Source organism: Eptatretus burgeri, chromosome 15 (assembly GCF_056783735.1).
Source record: "Eptatretus burgeri isolate ZD-2024b chromosome 15, Ebu_testis_v1, whole genome shotgun sequence".
Classification (NCBI taxonomy): Eukaryota; Metazoa; Chordata; class Myxini; order Myxiniformes; family Myxinidae; genus Eptatretus; species Eptatretus burgeri.
Genome location: NC_140975.1, coordinates 11,811,542 through 11,837,319, shown reverse-complemented (window position 1 = coordinate 11,837,319; position 25,778 = coordinate 11,811,542). Strand labels below are relative to the sequence as shown.

The 25,778-nt window shown below is 43.8% G+C and overlaps 1 protein-coding gene across 5 annotated transcripts in view; it reads right to left on the bottom strand.

The window, feature by feature from the left end:
* AP1G1 (adaptor related protein complex 1 subunit gamma 1) overlaps positions 1-25,778 on the bottom strand; it is an 89,050-nt gene that overhangs the window by 60,932 nt on the left and 2,340 nt on the right. For all 5 annotated transcript variants that reach the window (XM_085858170.1, XM_085858171.1, XM_085858167.1 and 2 more), the window contains 11 exons: positions 11,991-12,325; positions 11,410-11,551; positions 10,684-10,780; positions 10,414-10,490; positions 6,903-6,998; positions 6,661-6,741; positions 6,344-6,442; positions 6,040-6,095; positions 1,754-1,867; positions 1,494-1,634; positions 640-694 (listed from right to left, as the gene is read on the bottom strand). In XM_085858170.1, coding sequence (XP_085714296.1) covers positions 640-694; positions 1,494-1,634; positions 1,754-1,867; positions 6,040-6,095; positions 6,344-6,442; positions 6,661-6,741; positions 6,903-6,998; positions 10,414-10,490; positions 10,684-10,780; positions 11,410-11,551; positions 11,991-12,316 — 1,284 coding nt within the window. In that variant the 5' untranslated portion in view covers positions 12,317-12,325. Of the gene's footprint in view, positions 1-639; positions 695-1,493; positions 1,635-1,753; positions 1,868-6,039; positions 6,096-6,343; positions 6,443-6,660; positions 6,742-6,902; positions 6,999-10,413; positions 10,491-10,683; positions 10,781-11,409; positions 11,552-11,990; positions 12,326-25,778 lie in introns of those variants that run through there.

The following is a 25,778-nucleotide window of genomic DNA, read 5'->3' as shown; positions in this document are numbered from 1 at the left end:
GAAAGACAGACAGAGACGGAAAGACAGACAGAGACGGAAAGACAGACAGAGACGGAAAGACAGACAGAGACGGAAAGACAGACAGAGACGGAAAGACAGACAGAGACGGAAAGACAGACAGAGACGGAAAGACAGACAGAGACGGAAAGACAGAGACGGAAAGACAGAGACGGAAAGACAGAGACGGAAAGACAGAGACGGAAAGACAGAGACGGAAAGACAGAGACGGAAAGACAGAGACGGAAAGACAAAAACAGAGACGGAGAGACAGAGACAGAGACACAGAGACAGAGACAGAGACACAGAGACAGAGACAGAGACACAGAGACAGACAGAGACACAGAGACAGACAGAGACACAGAGACAGATACAGAGGGAGAGACAGAGACAGAGAGAGAGACAAAGACAGAGGGAGAGACAGAGACAGAGACAGAGGGAGAGACAGAGACAGAGACAGAGGGCGAGACAGAGACAGAGGGCAAGACAGAGACAGAGGGCAAGACAGAGACAGAGGGCAAGACAGAGACAGAGGGCAAGACAGAGACAGAGGGCAAGACAGAGACAGAGGGCAAGACAGAGACAGAGGGAGACAGAACAATGCTCGGATTAAATGAGGATGAACAAACAGGAAAGACTTACGGTAGTGAGCACACGCATCATGGTATCAATGTGCCATCGCTTCGTCGGGGCATACCTGCGAAGTACATCACCGTAATATCAAACACCATTGATGGGAGAGGTTAATGAACTTTCCAAAAAAAAAATATCTGGCCTCAGAGGGGAATTTGGCTGCAAATGTAAAAAAAAAAACAAAAAAAAACAAACAAACCTAGAGCAAAGTCGATGGCATGCAATCACAAATCCCTGCACTTCCCACCTCAAGCAAAGAAGAAAGACGGCAAAAACTTCCACGAGGAATGACCCAATATCAAATTGGAATTTATTTATTCAAGTTTTGACCCATGACCCAAAGTCCCCACTCCTTCGGGTGTGAACTGGGGATCAAATCCAAAAAGTTGTTGCATATTTCATGCATCCCCCAATGTTGATTGCATGTACAAAGTTTCATAAAAAAAAAAAAAATGTTTAAAATATGCCAATAATTGTAATTTTTTGGTATTTGACCTTGCCCCATGCGAAGACGGAGCCAAAAATGATGCTGCCGCTCACACGTTCTCGCCATGTGGTGATCATAACTAAGTTTGGTGGAATTTTGCACAACCGTTTAGGAGATAGCACGACAGACAGACAGACAGACACATACAGACAGAGCCAATTACAATATCCCTCTGCTTCAAAAAGCATGGAAACTATTCCACGAGTAGCTATTCTCCCCACGTTTGGTTGGTACCAAGGCAAACATGAGCAATGCAGAACAGAAAAATACACATCATAAAATAGGTTGACGCCAGAAGCGATGACTATCGGGGTAACAGGGGTGTGGAGGGTGATTTTTTTTTTTCTTTCGGTGACAAGTGCGTCGTCAAGCTCACTTCTCAGCTGCCAAGAAAATGCCTGAAGCACAGTCGGACTTGAACTCCACTTCACAACTGTCGAGGAAATGCAGGAGCTCTTTCATCATGCCACGTACGTTGCTTGCATTCACGAGCGCAAAGCTGAGCTCCATCGCCCTCCTACATTCGCACGCAAAGCACAACACTTGTGGCTGATGATAACTACGCCACGTCCAATCATGTGATACATTGGCAGGTACAATGTCGCAGTTAAAACAAGTCTATTCTTGAGTAAACACCTCTTGATCGAGACATCCGCATCCTTGAGGCAGTCTACGATGGTGCTGCGGTGCCGCTGGACTGCATTGTGGTCCGTCTGCACAGTCTTGAGGAGTGATGTCAGTGCAACATACCTGTAGGTACATTCCAAAAAAGAAAATTGGGAAAAAAAAAATACATTTTCTGCTTCGAGTACACCTCAGACGTCAACCTGAATGTCACATCTAGTAACATGAGGAGGTATAGACTATTGGTATCCTCAAACAAGCGTCACCTTTTAATTCAGATGTGTGCAGGCGAGTCAGCCATTGTCAGTAAGGCCGAAGCTATGATTTCATTGGAACTCTCATAGATAGAGACATTCAAAGGCTCATCATTCAACAGCTGACTCATTCAGGGCACAATTAAATAGAAGTAAAAATAGACACACTGTAAACCTCAGTGTTTCATATTACTCAAGGTGGTGATGCATTATCAAAAGAACATCAACAAAGAAGATTGTAAACTAATACAGTCCTGCATGAGGGGACATCGATTATTTCGTGAATATTTTCAAGTGTTTGTGCATTTGTATGTTCTTCTTTCATGGCCGTACCGTAGCACTTAGAGGCCCCATATTTTGGGTGTCGGTACTTCAAAATATGGCAATGTTTGAAGCTACTTTACATTGGCCTTGACATCCGTTTTGAGGCCACCAAAGGCCGCTATGAGGTGCATATTGGGACGTGGGGTCAGGCAGTGCTGCCGTTGGGCCACAGCCAAAAGGTAACCATCATGAGGCCAATAACTCCATACCTTTTCAATGTCCAACACATCCTGAAACCACCGCTGGAAAAAGCACACCCGGCGGGGCAGCACCATTTTGTACATTTCCCATTCACGTGCATGGTGTTGAAAACCGAGACAGAATGTTCCAAACATTATAACCAGCCCCCCTTTCCCCCACCAAAAAAAAAAAACAAACAAACAACAGACCCAGGGAGAGAACTGAACAAACTTGATACATCAGTGGGACTTCACAACGACTTGAATGTCACATGATCTTCACAATTTGTTTTTGGCCTCAGTTGGTTATCAATTTGAGCTACTTTTGATCATGTAAGATGCAAAGGTGATAATATGAAAATGCAGCCTTTTATTTACTTTACAAGTTTGAAGCGACAGAGGGTGTGATTAGAATGGGACGTGGCGGAAGGTCTGATTCTTTCCACAAATGGTTCACTTCTAATGCTTCTCAAAAGTTCCATTGTCTGATGAAAGGTCTCATAAGAGAAAGAGGAACACTCGCCTTTCTCAAGGCCAGTGTCGCTCTGCATCAGTGGACAACTCGAAGATAGATTTTATCAACTGGGTTTTGAAAAACAAATCATATTTTGCGCTGACATACGACTAACACCCGCAACATCAGCTTCACTTTGCTTCTCATGACGGTTATCATCACTCCAGTAGAGTCATGCAACCCACTGAGCATGTCATGTGATGACCATGGAATGTGTGTGACTACAAATTAAAAACTATAGATTTAGCTCCGCTCAATTCTGATTTGGTCATTTGGAACATCTGACAACAAAATCTCCAAGGCAAGCTTCTTTGGCAAGATCAGAAAAGGACACAGGACAATTCAAATGCTACAACGATAAATCGATCTTAGGTCTTTCCTTCTCGTACGGTAACCAACCACAAAGGTGATGTTGGGTGTTTAGAGGGTTGTTGAGCATACCGACGAACATCAGTGAAAATGGGATATGGTGAGATCTGCCCAAGGGACCTTGGCACGGAACAAACTGAAGACAGGATAATTGAGCAATACAACAGGATAAGTGTGGAAGACCTCCACAGGGGCTTCGAGGCATATGCTGAGAGTATCGCTTCAAGGGCAATCCAGAATGCCCATTCTCAGGCAGAAGGTCAAGCTATGAGAATGTGGTAACAAGTGGAATTGCTGGAAGGGAACCAAAAGTGAAGGCGGGAATGTCAAATTGAAAGGGACAAATAAAGATGGAAAGATTAAAGGGAGAAGTGCCAGAGATTAAACAATGCACTTGAAAAACAATTCAATGCAATCAAAAAGACTGTTCTGATTGAACCCTTTTCTGGAAGAGAAACCATGTAACCTCAGACAAGCCCCACTGAAGACACAACAGAGGACGATGGTTTTAACGATACAACCGGCTTATATTGGGAGTTACACGGGTTGGAACTCTCCGAAGGTTGTATTGTGCCATGGAGATGGTTTCAGGACGTGTTCTCAGACTTCCCGAAGACACCTGCAGCCTACATTCATGCACAGACAAACCATGGCAGACTAAGGTTTCACCTGGTTCTGGGTGACGACGTCAGCCAATGACACCGAACGTGCTGTCAGCTAATGACATCCTGATGCCAGAAACAGCATCTCCTAGTTTCCCACGGTTGTTAGCACACTTAAACCAATGCTCTGTTGATCCCATCCATTAGTGACAAGTCAGGCTGAACAAGCAATGCTTTCTCCATTGAAGATGCTTCGATCATTTTGCTCGTCTTACCAATACCGTATTTTCTGGTGTATAAACCGCGGCCGTGTATTAACCGCACTCCTGTTTTTCATCCTCAAAATAAATGAATATATTAACCATTTTATTTTCTCATCGAGATCAAAATACATTTGCACATTAACTTTGTAGGAACAAAGTGACGGAGGTATCAACGTGCTTACTCCCATGTCTGCTTCATTTAATCAATGTAATTTAATCAATGTAACTTCACTCCCATGTCTGCTTCATTTAATCAATCAAACAGTGTTATTCTCATTTTCAAGAAGTTGAAGACAGTGGAGAGGATACCAAGAAGTTTTTACTTTTCTATATATATATATATATATATTTAATATTATAAAGAGGATAATTTTGTTTCTAGAAAAGGAAGAAAAGAGATTCATACCAGTATCATACATATTTCTTGTGGATTTGTGGCCCTGAAAATGGCTGTTTGGCTTTGATGAAGCTTTTCAGCTAAAGGAAATCCTCGTCATTGCTTTCCTCGATCCTGCTGATGGGATATTCATGCTCTCGGTGAAGCTTGATGATGTAGGACTGGAAGCACGTCGTCTTATCAGCCATATCATTGGGTAGATGTGTGTGCGGCGTCGAACCGACAGTCGATGGTGTGCCATGAACCTGTAGGCAGGTCGTGAAGTCCCCAATGTCATCCTCCTTAGCTAAGCTCCTCGCCTTCAGCCTGAGAGTAAGTGTTGAGATGGCATAACCCACTGCTCTCTTCTCCCGGACCCAAGTGACGAGATGCTCCTTGAACTGCGGCCACTTCGCTGACTTTCCTCTCAGCACCTTCTTCCTTGGCATCTTCTCTATCTTTGCCTTGCTCGTTTTCCAGTGCCAGATGGACTCGTCCATGCTGAATCGCCTCCCAACTTCCCAGTTCCTAAACTCTTCTGCAGACTGGCAGACGGAGAGTTTGAACACTGTGTTGAATGGGCACCTTGACTCTTGATAGATAAAAAGGATGATACGTGATGTAATCTGGTGACATATGCGGAAGCACTTGCAAAGCACAAAGCGGCCCTTCTTGAGGGTCACGTGACCGCCCCCTGCCTGTTGTCGGATGCACGCAAGTTTGCACGCAAGCTTATTTGATTGAAGTGGGTGCTCCATTATTAGACGAGCTATTGTGAATAATTATTCTTTTGATGTGAGACCAGGTGTTCTTTTTCTTCTTTTGTGTTCAATTCCGTTTTCAGAGCCATCCATCCATCCAACGGGACCACACTTTGTGCAGAGTGTTGGTGCTGCCTAAGCAGACTCCTGGGCTATTGGGCACAATCCTGGACTGGTCGCCACTCCGACACAGAATACCATAAAGTTTTCAGAGCCGCGAGGCTCTATAATACGCCATGCACCTAAACTGGAGGTTTCCGAGTGTGACTTTATTTAATTTCTGCACACGGTTAATAAAACGCTGCACAAACTTGTAACCTGAACCGGTTTTCAAAATTTAAATGGCATAATTGAGCTTAACAGCAGTTCCGACTGCTAAAAAAAAAAAAAAGTTCATTTGGAATACAATTAAAATTCAGCATTGATCGTTTTTAAGACCGATTTTTTCCTATACCCGTGTATTAACCGCACCCTCAACTTCTACCTTTTTTGCCAAGAAACAAAAGTGCTGTTTATACAGCGGAAAATACGGTAATCAAAAAAAAAACAAAAAACTGTTTTTAGCACATTAGCAATGGATCACAAGGCAAATAGAGAATGACAGATCCTTAGAGAAAGTAAACACATATGAAAGAGCAATTTCAGTGCAGACTCACCGTATGTTTTTATCATTGTTCAAGAGAAAGCGGCCCAGAATATTTACAGCTAAAACCTGTAAAAAAAGAAAAAACAAGAAAAAAATGAATTGGGATAAGCAGATGGAGGAGAGAGAGAAGGGATAGAGATGTGGTGTTATCTGAACACAGATCTTCGCTATCCTGATGGTGTAAGGGTCTCAGGATGAGGGAATAGGGAAATGGCAAGACACCTTGCTTTATCCACCCATAACAAACCAGAGAATTGCTATATACTGAATATAAAAAAGACAATGATTCTGAGCATCATTTGGATGAAACCCACTCGCAGGCCACTCTCAGACTTGATGTCCATGATAGTGAGCACGGTCTCGTACAGAATTGCATTTCCTACATTTTTGCTAGTCTCTGTGTTGGTCGCCACCTAAGGGGAAGATAAAAAAAAAAAAAAAACACCCTCATCAGCACACCAACCTTGAAAACTCAACAACCAATCAAATTCAAAATCAGAGGCAAGAACAAGAAGAAGAAGAAGAAAATATTGAAGGAAACCAAGCAAACAGGAATAAGAACAAATAAGGGGAAGGGATAGGGGTGATAATTGGAGTGGTATGACAGAAAGATTAAATGAAGCCATTCTACCTGTGCGAGAATGTCATTCATGGCTTCACTGGCTTCATCATCGTTTTTCCCAAGGATCCGCAGTAACCGCAAGATTCGAACCTGGACCAAAAATGATGCCAATGTCATGGTAGCAAGCTCCTCCGTCGAGATGGCAGTTACACAATACCACGAAACACAAATGCAGTGTACGTTCCTCGGCCACTACCTCCATAATCCGCTACCAATTGTTGAGTAGTCCCACGGTTTGAAAGATGACCAACCTGGAGGAAAGGGTCACTGATGCCAGAAACGTCGTGCTCTGGAGAGTAGCCGGACATGATGAGGTTTTTGAGGATCCGGACAAGCTGTGGAACCAGCTGGTGGTGGGGTTGGAAGAAAGCCCAGAGTGTGAGCACGTGTAGACGACAGCAGGTCACAAGGTTCAGGGAAAAGCATTCATCTTCAATAAATATATAAAATAGAACAATGTCTGAATGCATGTATGTATGCATGTCTGGTAACTACTCCGAGACCCTTCGGCTGTTCAACATAAAATTTTCAGGGTATACTCAGAGGGTCCTTACTTAGGTTTTCCATGAAATATGGTCAAATAATTTAAATTTTAAAAAACGTAAAAAAATCTTGGTGTCTAAAATATTTGGATTATTTCTCCAATATGGCAGACCAGTCGCATCACTTTGCCCGTTAACTACTCTGAGATGAAGGACCATAGATAGATATGATGGTAAACTCATTTTGAAGAATGTGCCACAGCACATTTCCCACAGAGTTGGCCGAGAAGGTGAGTGGGAGGACGTGCTCGTTTACCTAATACAGTGCCTTCAGAAAGTATTCACACCCCTCGACTGTTGTCATTTTGTTGTGTTACTGCATGAATTTAAAATGGATGAAACTTAATTTTTTTTGTCACCAATCTACACAAAATACCCCATAATGACAAAGTGAAAACATGTTTTTAGAAATTTTGACCAAGTAATTATTAATGAAAAGCTGAAATATGTTATGTCAATAAGTATTCAATCCCTTTGCTATGACACTCTAAATTGAGCTCAGGTGCATCCAATTTCCTTTGATCATACTTGATATATAGCTCAACAACTTGATTGGAGTCCACCTGGGGCCAATTCGATTGATTGGACATGATTTAGAAAGAAACACAGCTTTCTATATGAGGTCCCACAGTTGACAGTGCATGTCAGAGCAGAAACAACCATGAAGTCCAAGGAACTGTCCGTATAACTCCGAGATAGAATTGAGGAGGTATACATCTCGGGAAGGGTATAAAACAATTTCTACAGTGTTTAAAGTTCCCAAGAGCACAGTGAGCTCCATCATTAGGAAATGAAAAGAACATGGAATTACCCAGAATCCTCTTCGAGCTGGCCGTCCGACCAAACTGAGCAACCGGGCAAGAAGGACCGTGGTCAGGGAGGTGACCAAGAACCCAATGACCACTCTGACAGAACTACAGAGTTCCTTGGTTGAGATGGAAGGACAACAGTCTCTGCAGCACTTCACAAATCGAGGCTTTTATGGGAGAGTGGTCAGATGGAAGCCACTCCTGAGAAAAAGGCCCATGACAGCACACCTGGAGTTTGCAAAAAGTCACATGAAAGACTCAGAGCACGAGGCAAAAGATTCTGTAGTCTGACGAGACGAAAATTGAACTCTTTAGCCTGAATGCAAAGCGCGACGTCTGGTGGAAACCAAGCATAGCTCATCACCCATCCAACACAATCACTACCATGTAGCATGGTGGTAGCAGCATCATGCTATGGGGATGTTTTCAGCGGCAGGGACTGGGAGGCTTGTAAGGATCGAGGGAACAATGAATGGAGCCAAATGCAGGTTAATCATTGAGGAGAACCTGCTTCAGAGTCAAAAGACTTTCGACTGTGGTGAAGATTTACATTCCAACAGGACAATGACCTCAAGCATACAGCTAAAGAAACACCGGAATGGTTTCAGAAGAAGGTGAAAGTGGTTGATTGGCCCAGCCAAAGCCCGGACTTGAATCCCAATGAGAATCTGTGGAAAGATTTGAAGATTGCCGTTTACCGACACTGCCCATCCAACTTGACGGTGCTTGAGCAAATCTGCAAGGAAGAATGGGAGAAAATCCCCAAATCCAGATGTGCAAAGCTGATACAAACATACCCAAGAAGACTCAAAGCTGTAATCACTGCCAGAGGTGCTTGTGCAAAGTATTGACTCAGGAGGTTGAATAATTATTGATGCAAGATATTTCAGCTTTTCCTTTTTAATTAATTTGTAAAATTTTCCAAAAACATGTTTTCACTTTGTCATTATGGGGTATTTTGTGCAGTTCGGTGGGAATTTTTTATTTTATTTAACCCATTTTAAATTCAGGCTGTAACACAACAAAATGCAAAAAAAACAGTCAAGGGGTGTGAATACTTTCTGAAGGCACTGTAAACTTATCTCGACACATGAAACCTCTGGTCATTTAATGTTCAGAGTATTAAACTCACATTGAGCTGATGACGGTCAATATCTGGTTCGGTTTGTGGCTATCAAAAAAACTGTTTTAATTAAAGGACATATTCAACACTGATTTTTACGATGACGAGATTTCGTTTCCAAACTGCTGGAACTCACAAATGTTCAACTCGTAATATGACGAGTCAATTCCCACAAGGAAAAATAAATAAATAATTACAGTTACCGATCGAAGCTCCCCAAAAGTTGCGAATTTCACTCATCCAGTCCCGAGTATGAGCAGCATGTTCACCACTATTCTTGCTACTATTTGGTGTCGTGGACACACATACATATCAATTGGAACATTTTATGAGCTGTGCTGCAAAATGGGAAGAGCTATTGATCATCCATTCCCCTCACCATACACCCCATCCCGTTCCTCCTTTTTCCTGCAAACTTCTTCTCAACTGACCTTCTCCGCAACCCCTTTCACGTACCTGTATATGCAACATGAAGATGGCACCTCATGGTGAATAACCATGACAGCAATTGCCAAAACAAGGGAAGCAATTCAAGTTCCAGCCAATGAACCGTCTCGACCCCAAAATGTTGTTTTGCTAACATATCTACATAACAATTGGTTTTTAAGCTTATCTTCCCAGCTCAGAAGGAGAATAGTTCCCCAAATTTCCATCCACATTGATCAAACCAAACTTGCGATGCAGTTGGAACAAGAATGATGACATGATAACTGCAAGCAATGATGAGATAAATTTCCAAGGGCTTTTGACAAACGAGGGGAAAAATAACCCAGTAAGAACAGGAGTCAAAACCAAGGAGAAGGAGATTATAAATTTGAGCCTGTGGACACACAGTGAGTGAAATGTGATCAAAAATAAATACATAAACAAACAAATAATAAAAAGACAACCCTCAATTCAGCTTCAAAGTAAATAGGTAAAAGTGGTAGGTTTCAATTTTGCTTTCAAGCTTGATGAAAAGCAACATGATGCAAGCCCAAGGAAAAGTGTAAAATGCACGCACACACACAAGACAGGAAAAAGGGGTGGGGGTAGGGGAGAGGCAGAGGGAAGAAGGCCTTGAGCAGCTGAATCGACGCAGCACAGAACTCACCTTCTCGCTCTTTGATCACAGAAGTAACATAGATCAGGAAAGATGAAAATTAGCAACATGAGACGGGCAGACAGGAGGACAAACACCAAGAACAATGATGATGGAGAGAAACAAACAGCTTGTAGGACAACAGGCCTGATACAAAGTCATGTTTCAGAAAAAGAGGAAAGCAGGAAAGCCCTCAAAACGACTTACCTTCCTAAAGTGTGACAGCGTGTCTGGGCTACGCTCGCACATGTCTGTGATGAGTACGGCGGCTGTGTGCAAAACACCTGTTGGGAGGAGGGGGTGGTGGGTGAAAGAAAATCGTACAGAGCAACATTCAGAGGGAAATCAATCAATTTGAGCACTGGTACGAATTAGGTATAAAATCGCCGTGAAACAACAATCAGAACACTGCATATGAAAATAAAACCTTTAGCCAAAAATCAGACCCCATTGCCCGGAATCGGTGGCACAACTCACCGTGGTTCTTCTCGCCGAGTAGGTTGCGCGTCGCGGGCAAGAACATTTCCATGAGCTCAGGAACCTTACGAATGATATGCACAGCACACAGAGCTGCCTGCACCAGAACCATGGAAGGGGGAACAATCCAAACATCAGCAACAGCAAGCCATGGATACATAAGCTGGCACTACTCAAGCCACTAACTTTATATGCTAGGCATCTTTCAGAGTTGGTTGTGGCATTTAACATGGCAACGTCGTCAGTGGAATTGCAGTTTGAGCTTACATCAGAAAGAACACGTGCAATACATTACGAGCAACGTAAATTGGCCATTATGGGTTTCCTGCACAAAGCTCGAGACTGCAAGTAATTGACTAGCAGGTTAAGGATGTCGAAACGAGTACCATTAGGATGTACAGCCTATTGTTACCTTCAAACAAGTATCACCTGTTAATTTAGACGTGTGCAGGTGAGTCAGCCGTCGTCAGTAAGGCCGAAGTTATGATTTCATTGGAGCTCTCATAGATAGAGACATTCAAAGGATCATCATTCAACAGCTGACTCATTGTAAACTAATGCAGTCCTGCACTCAGGGCCATCTATTTATTATGGACACCAAAGTTGTGGAACTTTCGACAAGACTCCCTTTCTGACAGTGTACATGATCTTCCCTTCCCCGTACCAAGTTATGCATTTTGCAATAAGCTTAAAGCAAATGCAGTGTCATTGCCACCGTTAACTTACCTTTTTACGGATATAAGAGTTGGAAGATTTCAGAAGTCTCTCAACCTCCCCAGCCAGGTCCCTGCACATCTCAGCAGATCCCATGGAACCCAATGTACATAGAGCCAAGCCTTGCACGTACTGCGTGTTATGGTTTAGGTCACTGCACACATGCACGCACGCGCACACACACACACACACACAAACACACCTGATTAGGCAGCTGCTAACAAAATGAACAGACCTTTGGTACCCTTAAATAAGCATCGCCCTGAGATGCATGCATGCCTGTAAGGCAGCCATTGTCAGTAAGGCCGAAGCAATGATTTCATCGAAAGTCTCGTACATAGAGAGAGACATTCAAAGGTTGATCATTCAACAGCAGACTCATTCAGAGCACAAGTGCAGACATCTCTGAAACAACATGGCTATCTTTGCCTTGGAAATTAGATGTTAAAAAAATAAAATAAAATAAAAATCAAGAATTTTTTCTTAACATATCTGCATAAAATTATGCAAATGTTAAAATTAAATGGTCAAGGAAAAGGGTCTTATGTGAGCCATCAAACGACCAACTGCACAGATCGACCAAAACCACTCACTTCTTAATGCAATTCGTCATGAGCAGGTGCACATCCTGCCGTTCGTCCAGAAGCAGCATTGCCCCAAGGTAGCCGATACGCTTGTCTGTGAATCGCTGCGACGCGATGAGCTTGAGGCACTCGAGCTGCCCGAAGTGCGCGGGATAACCCAGCATGTGCATGTACAACAGTTTGGCCACATTACGGCAACGGAACGTGCTGTCCTCCTCACGAAAGGCTGAGCGAATGAGCGCGCACTCCTTCTGGATGATGGCACGCTCCTCCGCCTGCGTGCGTGCCGTCCGAATGGTACGGATGAGCTCACGCAGCCGGATTGGTGCCGGCATAGTGGCCACCTACAGGCAGGAGAGATGGAGATGTACGGTTAAGGTTAGAAAAACAATTGATGCAGGGTTGGTTCTGAATGAAAATGAAATGTGGGGGAGGGGGGGGTGGAACTGCTGTGTTTAAGATTTTGTCATCCCAGAGAATGTGGGTTCAAATATGAAATGAAGGCATTATTTAAGGTTTGCAATGTAAGCTTCTGAAAACAGTGCGTCTCAGGAACAATGCAACCCACGCTGAAATTGTTGATTAAAACCCAGCTGGCTCACTAATGACCTTCAGAGAGGAATTAATCAATCTGCCCCAGTGGTTGACTAGTGCATGAGTCATCAAAACGAGAACAACGCTCAATGGAGCACACACCTCCACCAGGCTGAATAGTTTACGTGTTGTATCCCACCGAGAGGCCAGATCTGGATCCTGACCCGAAACAAAATCTAATCACCGACCCAACTCGTCCATGTAGTTTGTTAAAATCCGTCCACAACTTTTTCAAAGATTATGCTATACTGTATATAGCTTTTGGCCCCATCTCTCAATGGTGAAGAATCACTTTAAAAAATAAAAAAAATAAGTAAAAATTCTCCAATCCAGATCTGGATAATCACCAAAATCGAAATCACTCTGCTTTGTCACACATCCAACCCGTCCAAAAAATAAAAAAGTTTCATCAAAATTTGTCTCCAAGCTTTCGAGGTATACTCATATGTACCTGCTCGTAGACAAACAAGCGAAGAAACAAACAGATCGACAAGCAGGGGTGAAAACACAACCTTCGTCCACCTCCGGTGGCAGATGTAATTCCGGTGCGGACTTTTAAAAGGCAAATATCATCTATATCCCTCATCAAAAAAAAAGTTTCTTTAAAATTAAACTGAAGTTGCACAAATAAAACACACAGTAAAGTTTCTTGTAGAATGAAGAACTAGTGTTGTCGGTGAAAGCCAGAGTCAATTTTCTTTGGCAGACAGGTACAAAAGGTATTAAAATCACTTCAGAACATCGATCAAGGTATGCTAACCGCTGTAGGAATAAAATACAAGCCGAGGTTTCGGGGTTAGGGGTAGGATGGTCCAAACTGTTACAGTAAAAAATGATGTTGGTCAAATTATTTCTCCACATACCTTATTTTTGTCCACTTGGGCTAACTTACACATGTGTGGAATTTGAGCTCGATTTGTGGATATTTAGAGGTCACCCCAAGCATGTCCCTATAATATATATACATTATATATGTATATATGGTTGCCAAATATTTACGTTTTTCCTCATGATCACAGGGAACTCTTTGAATCGCACTGTTAGGAAAACTAATTTTAACCCTAATAAAGGAAAAGATGGTCCAGAACCTACAGCGTCCACAGTTACCTGACTGTCCTCGGCGGCTACAGATCAAGGATAAAGGGGGACACCTCAAGTTGGAGGACCTTGTGACAAAAAGGACCAGTTCCTTCTTTGATATTTTGATAGAAGGTGGAATAGCAACCTCTCAAACATTCTTGAAGAAACCTCCTGGTCAATGGACGGATGACCCATTGTACAATGACCTACGGGCTCGGTCCTTTCAGCTCAAAGTAGTAAATGACACTGCGGAACGGGGCATCAGCCTAGTTCAAAAACAACGAAACATTAACCAAGGATGAGGACAATTCCTGCTTAGACTGGTATCAAACCACCAAAAGATGATCCCGACTCCAACTAAGGCAGCAGTACAATCATAAATTGTTACGTTACAAACATTTGTATCATATCCTATGTGGGACCCCTGATTTCGGAATAAAATGGGGGTGATCCCTAAATATTGTTTTCTTGAAGAAAAATTGTGTGCTCTTTAGTTATATATGAAGGCATAAAAATAGCCTTGTGGAGAGAGGAAATGTGTTCATTATTTTTTCTGGACCACCCTGGGGGGTGGGAGGGGGGGTTAAGAGAGGAAGAGAGGAAGAGAGGAAGAGAGGAAGAGAGGAAGAGAGGAAGAGAGGAAGAGAGGAAGAGAGGAAGAGAGGAAGAGAGGAAGAGAGGAAGAGAGGAAGAGAGGAAGAGAGGAAGAGAGGAAGAGAGGAAGAGAGGAAGAGAGGAAGAGAGGAAGAGAGGAAGAGAGGAAGAGAGGGAGAGAGGGAGAGAGGGAGAGAGGGAGAGAGGGAGAGAGGGAGAGAGGGAGAGAGGGAGAGAGGGAGAGAGGGAGAGAGGGAGAGAGGGAGAGAGGGAGAGAGGGAGAGAGGGATCGGTGCTCTTTTCACAAAACATTGCCCTCTTGCTCCAATGAGGGGTCAACGCTCAAAATGTCGGGTTCTCGCCACGGCGATTAGGACACCTCATTCAACGTCCTGTTGATTTCAGGTTGAAGAAGCATGTGAAAGGTCACTGTAAGCTTGGGGGGGGGGGTAGAGTGGATGGGTTCCAAAAGAGGCCGAGTGATGAGCCACAATTCGGTGATCACGTGATGCACCAAGTTTAGAATCTTTTGCAAGGCTCTCTACAAAAATGCAAAACTATTCAAGTGCTTGCTGCAAGAACACAGTGGGTTCACTGCAATTTTTTTTATTTTTAAATGCTGACACTTAAGTTTGAACAATAAAAACGTCTCCAAGATGCTGTACACGATGCATCACGGATAGCTGAGCTGCCAAAAGCAAATGTGAGGCATCGTGTTGCACCAGGAATCCTTTGACAGCACATTCCGACAAAGATGAGCAACTTTATTACCAAGTGAACAGCTTGGTAATGTCATGGTCTACGATCGTTAACAGGCTGAGTATGTCAGGGAGGCAGAACTTAACAGAGCACTGCAGCTTTGTCATGGTTACACCATACCTGCAGTGGGGAGCCAGCGGAATATTAATACTGGAGCCGCCAAAAGCAAGGAACAGGGTGAGAATTTCATGCAAAACTCACGGCAATGATAACAGCTCGGTGGCCAATAAAGCACACTGTTCCCGCTGGGGTGGTGGGGGATGGGATGGGAGCGGGGGGGGGGTATCACATCATGGGTGGAAAGCAGTTAATATGCAGTCACACTCTGGAATTCCGACATTGCACAGATCCTTGTCATGTAAGGTGCTGCAGCATCACTCACAGACATGTGTGTCAACAAGCACCGGAAGTGGTGTATGGATTGCTTGCTATGATCAGCTTTTGGCCAAAATATTTACTTTTTCCCAGAGCACATTGAAGAGTTCCCTCCCACCGCCACCACCCCCCCTCCCCAATCAAGTCGAGCAGAAACCCCATCTGTTAGGACAAATAATTCCAGGAGATAGGGGTTGGCAAAACATTTTTTGCAGCAATAGGCTGGAACACCCAAGGGTTTTACCAGAGTATCTACGATAAATGGACAAGGAGGTTGTGTGTGTGTGTGTGTGTGTGTGTGTGTGTGTGTGTGTGTGTGTGTGTGTGTGTGTGTGTGTGTGTGTGTGTGTGTGTGTGTGTGTGTGTGTGTGTGTGTGTGTGTGTGTGTGTGTGTGTGTGTGTGTGTGTGTGTGTGTGTGTGTGTGTGTGTGTGTGTGTGTGTACACAACTGAGGTTGTGGATCTAATGATGTAGGTAATCTACTGATGTGGATCCGTGACAAAGGTTGTGAATCTGCCATTTGGAGAGGTTCTGGGCTGAAAGGATAGAAGCCTCGAGGAAGAACAATGCCCAGTTGATGATCCACATGGTCGGGAAAGTGTGTGCGTGTTTTTATATTTATTAATTCATCAATTCATTTATTTTTGTGTGTGTGATAGAATTGTTAGGAACAGCTGTGTGTGGACCCCCCCCCCCCCCAAAAAAAACGAGATGTGCATGTGTGTTGCATTATTTTGTGGGGTTCTTCTGGAGCTTTCTGATGTGGTGTCACACACCAAAATGATCGTCATGATGTCCTGAGTCGATTAGACCAATTAACTACAAATAATCCAGAAGAACTCCCATGTTTTAAATGCATGCCATGTTAAGGTGCATAGAGCAGCTTAATACATCCTTCCACGGCATGGCCTTCTCATTACAAACCAAGTAACAAAAATAATGAAAACATTTTAACAAAGTAGATATTAGTTAATACTAATAATAATAGTATCATTTAGCAATAATAAAAACGAACATATCAACCTCCCCCACCTCCCTCCCCTGGCCCAACCAGCATCTGGGCTTGGTGAAAGGTGAGCTGATGCTCAAAGCGTTATAGCAGGTAGGTATGGTACAAAGCTGTAAAGATCAATGAAAATTTGGTCCAATGGACCAACAGACTCATGAGAATATATATATATATATATATATATATATATATATATATATATATATATATATATATATATATATATATATATATATATATATATATATATATATATATATACATATATAGTCATGCGCCACTTAACGACGTTCCGGGCAACGACGGATCGCATATACGACGGATCTACCAGCTCTGGAAAAAAAAAAAAAATGAAAAAAAAATGTAACTGAAAAATTCCTATCGCCGAGTGATGTGGCCTCGTATAAAAATAGCACATACAATTATGTACACTGTACAGTACATAATACCTCATAATGATAATAAACGACAGTGTGGCCCTGTTATAATGCGATCGTTGAGGTCCATAAAATGTCATCGTGAAAAAAACAGGATTGTGCTAAATCGGGATTCAAGGAAATCGGCTTTCAAACTGAACCAGTGTTTGCACGTTTACCTTCCAGCAAGTAAATTACCTTTGAATTGAAGAATTCCGCGAATAAATCGTTGTCCTTAGTCGACATTAAAACACAAATTAATTTTTAGTGAAGCTTTTTCAGTTGTTAAAACAATCGCACTGTTCCGAAAATATATATCACAATTGACAGGAGCTCGTTTCTTCATTTATAAATTATAACATCGATGTAATGATTATGTATTTATAAAATCCAAACGCTATTTATTCATCTTTCTATAATCGATGCGAGAGGAGATTGTAAGCTGCTGCTAACAACACCGATGGCCATCATGAACAGTACAAAGGTAAATCTAACGTGTCTTCCGTATCTCTTGGATGTGTGTTACAATTGCCGACAGTATTCAGTACAGTAACATGCTGTACAGGTTTGTATCCGAAGAGCGATAGGCTACACCATCTAGCCTCGGTGTCTCGGTTTGTGTAAGTACGATGTTCGAAAACAAAAACGAAAAAAAAAAAGATATTCGCACAATGACGACGTTGCTCAACGACGAGTTTCTCAGAACGTAACCGCGTCATTAAGTGGCGCATGACTGTATATAGGTCTCTGCAGTAGCAGGTTTAAAAGTACATGCTATTATTGAGCTAGTTTGCACATCTCGTGACGGTTGGGACGATTAAACAGCATCGGGATAAAAGTGGAACGAACAACCTCAGCACAGCCAACCACGACATGTGGTCTTCACAGGCAAGATCTGGAATTGCTTCACGGAACGCCGAGGCAAACGCTGCATCCCATAAATTATCTGGATCTGTGTTGGGACTGCTCTCGAAAGGACAGCATCGGTGACAACAATGAAGGGTCAAACCCAGACTCCATTGTTTCCATTGTGAAATGATGATCCACACTGACAGCTCAAAAAAGCTTGAAGTTTTAACCAGAGACGGCTTCAAAAGGAACAGACATCCAAAGTGCAAAAATTTCCAAATGCTCACATCAAGAACTGACTGCCAACGAAAACATAAAAAACAAAAATTTGGTTTGGATCGTTCTTGAGATTTAAATTGCATCACAATATAATTGAGGGATGTGCAAAGCATCGCACCAGACGCTTTCGCTCTGCTCACAATATCTGAAGATTGATGACAAAGCTCGGGCGCAAGGAAAATGGCAACTCATTCCAATTAAAATAAGACACCATCAGCAGGAACATTCAGAGAAGAAAAATAATAATAGAAAAAAACCCCACCAACAAGAGCAAAGTCGATGGGGGGCACCATCGCAAATTCCCACGCTTCCCACCGAAAGCAAAGTTGAAAGATGGCAAAAAAGTTCCACTAGGGATGACGCAATATCAAATCATCTTCTGTTTTGACCCGTGACCCCAACTCCCCTCTCCCTGGGGCACGGTTACATATTTAATGGGTCTCCGAATGTTGATTTCATACACAGTACAAAGTTTCATGAAAAAAAATGTTTAAAATGTGCCCGGAATTGCATTTTTACCTCCACCACCAAAGGTGAAGGATGTTGTTATGTTTTCACCCCTCTCCGCCTGTCTGTCTGTGCACGGTATCTCAAAAAGTTGTGGACGGACTCGGATCAAATTTTGTGGAGAGGTTCCATGTGTGACAAGGATGAACTGATTAGATTTTGGTGAAGATCTGGATCCAGATCCCAGAATTTAAAAAGTGATTCTTCACCATTGAGAGATAGGGCCAAGAATGATATAAAGCACGATATCTCAAAAAGTTGTGGACGGATCCGGATGAAATTTTGTGGACATTTTGGGTATGAGACCATGACAAATTTATCTGATTTTGGTGAAGATCCGAATCCAGATCCAACTACGAGAATTTTAAAAGTGGTTCTTCACCATGAGAGATCCAGCTCAGAAACGATTTGTAGCATGATATTTCAAAAATGTGTTGGGGTCAATATGTTCTTGCAGATGAGGCATTGTGCGGCGGTGGTATGTGCTCTACCGAGTGCCCTTCTTGTTGGTACAGTATTTGACCTTTTGACATTGTCCCAGGGCTGGGGCCAAAAATGATACTGCTCTCACACCTTCTTGCCATGTGGTGATGAAAACTACCAAGTTTGGTGAAATTCTGTACAACCATTTGGGTGGAGATAGCGTGACAGCCGGATAGAGATAGACAGACAGACAAACAGACTATTACAATATTCCCATTTATTTTTTAAAGCTTGGAGATAAAAACACACAAGTACGACTCACCTGAAGGGTCAAGGGTCCTGCTGCACACACACACACACACACACACACACACACACACACACACACACACACACACACACACACACACACACACACACACACACACGCACGCCTGAACGTCCCCCACTCCGTACACACGCCTTGAAGGCCCTGCCCCTCCCACCCCCACCTTTGGTTAACCAGCATTGCTGTTCTGCTGCCAAACGAAACATCTCAACCGTGGAAAATTTGCTTGCAAAGCACCAAGCCAAAGATAAAATTTCACGTCACCACAAATGAGAGGGGCGGGGGGAGGTCACATAACCATCATCGTGAGACCATTTCAAACAATACTGAGGGGTAGGAAAAATATTCCCTTTAATATTCTACTTCTGCCGAGAAACTCAAGCACCTTTATAACATTTGCAACCCACTTGCAATTGGCACAAGCAGCGTCAAGGCACGTACCTTCTTATCGTACCAGACACGGTCCACGCTCCCCTCCACACGCTCATTGAATCGAAGCAAAGTGTGCCCAAACTCATCATCTATAAATGCACCAATAAAACCTTCTTGAAAGGTACATCACACAAAGCCTATAACACCGAGGAACTCAGCCGAGTCAACACAGCTCGTTCATTGTGCAGAGGAACAATTCCAAAAAAGAAAAACACTGCAATGGCGCAAAAACCAATCGCAACTCTATGAAAACAGACCTGTCCTTTGTTAAAATAAAATGGTTGCTCCATAGAGCTGAGGTCACAATTGAGGGAAGAAAGAGAGAGTTAGTAAGGGCCTATTACACATAAGAAAAGGATAAATATTTCAGCCCACCTGCCTCTGCCTTACCCCCTCCCCACTACCTGCCCCTCACATCTCATCCATCTTCCCCTCCCCCTTGCACACTAAATATGTACATGGTCTCCAGGGCAATAACTACAGAAAGACTGGACTTTTTTGGTCAGCAATGGTTTTTGCATAAGTAAAAATAATATATTGCTGCAAATCTCTCACAATGAAACCAGGTACAATGTCAAACTCGATAACCCTGTTGAGAGATTTAGTAAAGGAAAGAACCCGTTTCAAGGCATTGGAGGCTGCATGTTGTTATGGGTTTCAGGAAAAAAAATTCCATCCTGCAAAGCAATGAGAGTCGATGGGCTTACCACTATCTATCGGTCTTTCACTTCGCCAACACAGAGAGATCCGTGGTCTCTCTGTGTTTGACTGCCTCCTTTCTGGTCTTCCACCCCCAGGTTTCAGCAAGGCTTACTCATTTTGTTCCTCTCCCCCTCCCACCACACCTGAAAAATCAACTTCCACATCTTCTTCAAACTCATTCTTCTCTCCAGGTCTTCAAGACAGCTGTTCACCACCATCTCAGATTGGCCCAAGTTAAAAAAAAACATTATATTTTATACTTTCATTAACCGCAGCCAAATAACTCATCCTTCCAATTTTGCCTCCTAAGAGTTTCCTTCCATATCCTTCTTGTCCACCCCATAAATCCTCTCATGCCCCCCCCCAATACCCATTGTTTGTCTGCCTCCATCTGTCTGGCCTTCAGCTCTGATCCATTCAGTGTACTCGTACTAGCTCTCCCACAAACCTCAACTATGAATACAATTTTTTTTTCTGAAACATGCACTAAATTAATGAAATGAATGGTTGGGTGGTACCACATCTCTACTGATTATATGGATAATTAAACAAACATTGAAGGACCAACATGGCATGCAAACCTGCTCAAGGTTGCGATTTCACCCCCCCCCCCAAAAAGAAAATCCAATTCATACCATCGAAACATCACCTGCTGACACCAATCTCAGAAGAAACACACACACATTCAAATTCAAATACTTTACTCCAAGCAACATGAAAAAAATAAGACAACGCATGAAACTATGCAGGACCTCTCGAGAGTATATTACATGTGCACACGCACACACAAAACCTCTCTTTGGGCAAGGTGAAAATTAAGGGAGTTGCACAGAATAATTTTTGGAACACTCAACATTTGCCAAATGCTCCAAGATATCGCACCATTTGGGTCTTTGTTCACGTGGAAACGATTCATCCCCAACACTCAAAACCCTTTCCCATCTGAAGCACTGGCACAATCGGGTTTGCTCGACAATATTCATTCCAAGTCAGTAACAAAGCGACAAGTTGAACGGTTGTCATGACAATGCATGTCCAACAGCATCGCTTCAACTGCACAGACCTATTCATGAGGTCACGATGATGTCAACACCTGGTAAATCACACCCACACTGGAAAGTTGGAAACATTTCAAGTCAGTTTGGGTTACATTGAAAATGGACAATTGTCAGATGGCTCAAACAGATATCCCGCAAAGAGGATCAAAATAAAACTTTAAATGACCAACATTCATGCTGCCATATAAACAAACAGGAGGACACTCTGTGTGTCTGTCTCTCTCAAACTCCAAGGGAATAATTGCCAACATGTTTCAATTCCGCCAACTGTATTCAACCGAACTTCCAACTCCGCCATTTGCTCTGTTCAGCCTTGTCAAAAACAGGCTTTCCTCAAACAGTTCAACATGTTGGACTGTGCCATTCTGTCATGGAATTGTTGTTGTATGGCCATCTTTTCATACAAAACCCCCATACCATCTCATCAGCAATCTGACAAGTATATCGACGAGCTAAATACAAAACAAAACATTCAATCATGTAATTTGTTCTCCATGAAACCGAATTATGAGAAAGAGAATAGATCAAGAATCTTCCAATCATGGTATGGCCAGAACCATTGACATTCCAAGGCATCATTCTTCAGGAATGGATGTTTTTTTCCGATCGCTCCTTAAAACACTTAATTTCATTACGTTTGGGATACTCGAACCGAAAGACAAATATACTGTGCAAAGAAAAATCTGTTGCTGACCCCGAGCGATCCCTATCCAATGAACACCGTGTATCCCAAACTACTCCACCATTGAGCAGCAAAAAGAGATATGAATGCAAGTTCACTCGTGACCCCAAGAGGCTGAAATCAAGCCCTTCAACAATTTATGACCAGGAAAGTAAATCATAACAACAGGGTCAACCACCAACTCCAAAGCACTGACAATAGGCGGAGATGTGTATTACAAACCAATCAAAACCTGATGAAAAACAGTTGCTTATATGCCAGCAGGGGTGCCGGGCAACGCCAGGTCCCTCTTCCCAACCAACCTCCAGAATCCCACCCCCCCCCCCATTTCCCCTGCGTCCCCTGAACAGTGGAGGATGGTTTTGGGCTCTCACTCTATGGGAAAGTGTACAGTGCAAAAATGCAAGTTATCTCCACAGCTGATTTGTAATACCCTCTCCCACCACCAGGTGGCACTACACGCCACACATGTACAGAAAATTTTTGTTGACCTTCCCCACTGAACCCCCGTGACGACAAATGAAACCAAGTTGTCCATCCATGCGATCAAACTTTGTCCATGTGCCAAGTTTGGTGGCAATTGGCCGAGTAGTTTTGGCGTGATTGTGCAACACCAGACAGACAGAGAGAGAAAATGACATTTATTTATTAGATTAGTGAGTGGAATCACATGAGGTCAGGCAATGTTAAAAGCGTTTGGAATTAAAACCTTACTACCCCAAACAAAATACGAGTATTGCATGAATGGCCGGCCCATTATGGTCATCTTCTTGTGGCATCGGCCGAGAGGTATGCAGTTGGCTTAAATACATCATGAACAGGCTGGCCAGGCCTGACGTTTGACCAAAGGCAGCTAGAGCAGGAAGTCGTCATCGTTCAGAGTGCCGGTGATAACTTGCTAACTCTTCATAAAAGACACGGTGGGATCTTTACTGTCCATCATTAAGCGACTTTCAAAAGCCAAAGAGGGTGTGTGTGTGTGTGTGTGTGTGTGTGTGTGTGTGTGTGTGTGTGTGTGTGTGTGTGTGTGTGTGTGTGTGTGTGTGTGTGTGTGTGTGGTGTGTGTGTGTGTGTGTGTGTGTGTTTTCACCAGGCACTTTTAACCTTCCATTGCAGAAAGATATGTGGCGATAAAGATTTATCTCATAATATCGAAAATGAGAAATATCCAAGGAAAAATAGATATATCCACGGACGAGTCGTTGGGATTGTTCAATTTCCTTTAAAAAGAAATTGAATAAACGCACTAAAATACAATATTATTGAGTGGTGGCAGTGGATACAACACACATACGGATGGACGCTTCTCCTTTCACCAATGGATGTAAAAATTTCGTTTATAATATTAATTATACCATTATATATATCTAATCTATATATTGTTGCGGTTCTCGGAACTGCATGCATACAACAGATAGGTGTCCCAAGACAGTTATTCCATTATTGTAATTGTAGATAGTCCCCTTCCTTTTTTTTAGCGGGACAACAAGGGAGTGCGTTGAGATGATCTAATAGCTGGGGTTGCCGAAATCATTTTTTCCCTCATTTCATCCCCACCCTTCTTCTTTTCTGATTATTCCTGAGGTAAATCAGCCACGTGTGCCTTTCGCTGTAAGGTGGGGCTCGTGGAGGCTGGCGCGTGTGGCGCCATGGTGGGGATACTGCAGCGCTGAGTCATGTTGTGTGCTAGTTGGTGCTGGACTGTTGATTCGAGCTTCCGATGGTCTGGAGAGAATTGCCGATTGCATGAGAAAGGCATGCAAGTAAATACCTCTAAAGAGGCTGCACGAATGGTTTTTTTCACGGCACGGGAAACACGGCCAGCACGATGCCCACGCTGCACGAGACGCGTACGGAGGCCAATAAAGCCGACTCCACGCCGTGTTGGGCAGGATACGAGTGTGCAGGTCGAAGCGGCTTGTTCTTTTTTTAACCTCAATAACTGACATATTGGTGTTCGCCCCACGCACATGCTAGCGGAGTCGTGTGAACGCGAGCGCTGGCCACATGCGTAATGGCGGAACCGTGCGCACTGTATGGAATGTGCTCGAAAGCAGACACGTACGCCGCTCGTGAAACATGCATGGATTTATCCATGGCGATGTACCTTCGGTCCTCGCTGGCAACTGTGGATTCTCCACAGATGGTGAACGTCTTCTCGTCTCTGCGGCCAGCGATCGAGCCAGGCAATGTACAGTGCGGGTCACGTTGGCGTGCGCGGAACGAGCGCGTTGATCGAACGCCCGAGCGGGCATGCGGGACCCTCGACTGGTCACCCGGGGGTTTTTGCAGGATGATTCACGTGCCAATTTCGGTGTAGGCGATTCATGTCATCTCGTGGGTTCGGAGCGCAATATTGCCGCTGTTTGAGATAGCCTTGCCGGAAACGAAGTAAGGCGGTTTCCAGCCCAAGCTGGCGGGGTCGGGGTCGGGGCCAATCGGATGGCCCGATTCGGGTGATGACTTTGGATTCGGCATGGCCCCTCCCCCCCCCCCCGAGCTGCAGGCCCTATAAAAGGTCGGGGCAGTCCCTCTTGTCCCGTCGGTCTGCGTTTCCTGCTCCTCGTCTCCGCCCACGCCTCGCCTCGTCGACACCGCCACGACCCGCCTCCTACTCCTCGTCTTCGCCCGCACCACGTCGACCCCACCTGCCTACTACTCTACCCTCGCCCTCTGGACTCCGCCCCTTCTCCACTCAAGCCCCTCTTTCACGAACACAATCTCCATACATGCGGCTTGGGCTCGAGAGAACGTGCCAAGTGTCGGGTACCGCACCCCGGAGCACCCCCCCCCGAAACGTATTGGTGGCACGTTGTGCTATCGGGCGCACAGGTACCAAGATCATAGCCTCAACTACCCACCCCCACCCCCCCACCCGGGTTGCAAAACTCCCTCTTCATCGGGTTTTCTGTGTATGCGTGTGTGTGTGCTGGAACCTGTCTGCTTAAGACTGCAGAAGATTGTTATTATTTTCGCGTCAAGTCTGCTCTGTGTCCCCCTTTTGTAAGTTGCCTGTTTATTGTCGCACCACGCTTCTTTCTATCCCTGCATTACACACAACAATAAATCTTCACTATGCCACATATCTTTCCTCGCCTGCTTGTAAATAAATTATTATTATTATTCGGAATGTTCCCTGCTCGTTTTTGTCTTTTCTTCCATTGATCCAGCATGGTCTGAATCCAAGTTTAGCCGGGACTTTATTCCCAATGATGCGTTCCTTTTAGCCAGTACGTCCTTGGCAGTGTCGCTCGGCTGCATCCGATCCGGTAGAGTGATCTGGTTCGGACAAGGCGTACTGAGGGCGTGTTCCCCTGTAATTAAATAACGTGATTAGTTAGGTAACCCGATTAACCCATAGACGGGAGGACCCTAGGTCACGCGGTTGAGTTATTGGCGTCCAAGGTCGGTTAAGCGACCCGCCGCGTCACGGAATTATCCTTGTGCGACGGCCTACAATTCCGGGGAGTCTGGTGGGAACTGTATAGCTTCCCCCACCAAGTGGTCTTCTCACCCGACCCCCAACAATATAATACGATATAAAATTATATATATATATATATATATATGCAACAAAATAAAGAAATAAATTACATTTTCTTGGGCCCCGGGAATCAAACAAACAAAAATATATATTTATTTATAACGGCACTCACCGCCCACACAACTCCCACTACTCCTAAACATGATTAATAGTAAAATATCATCTT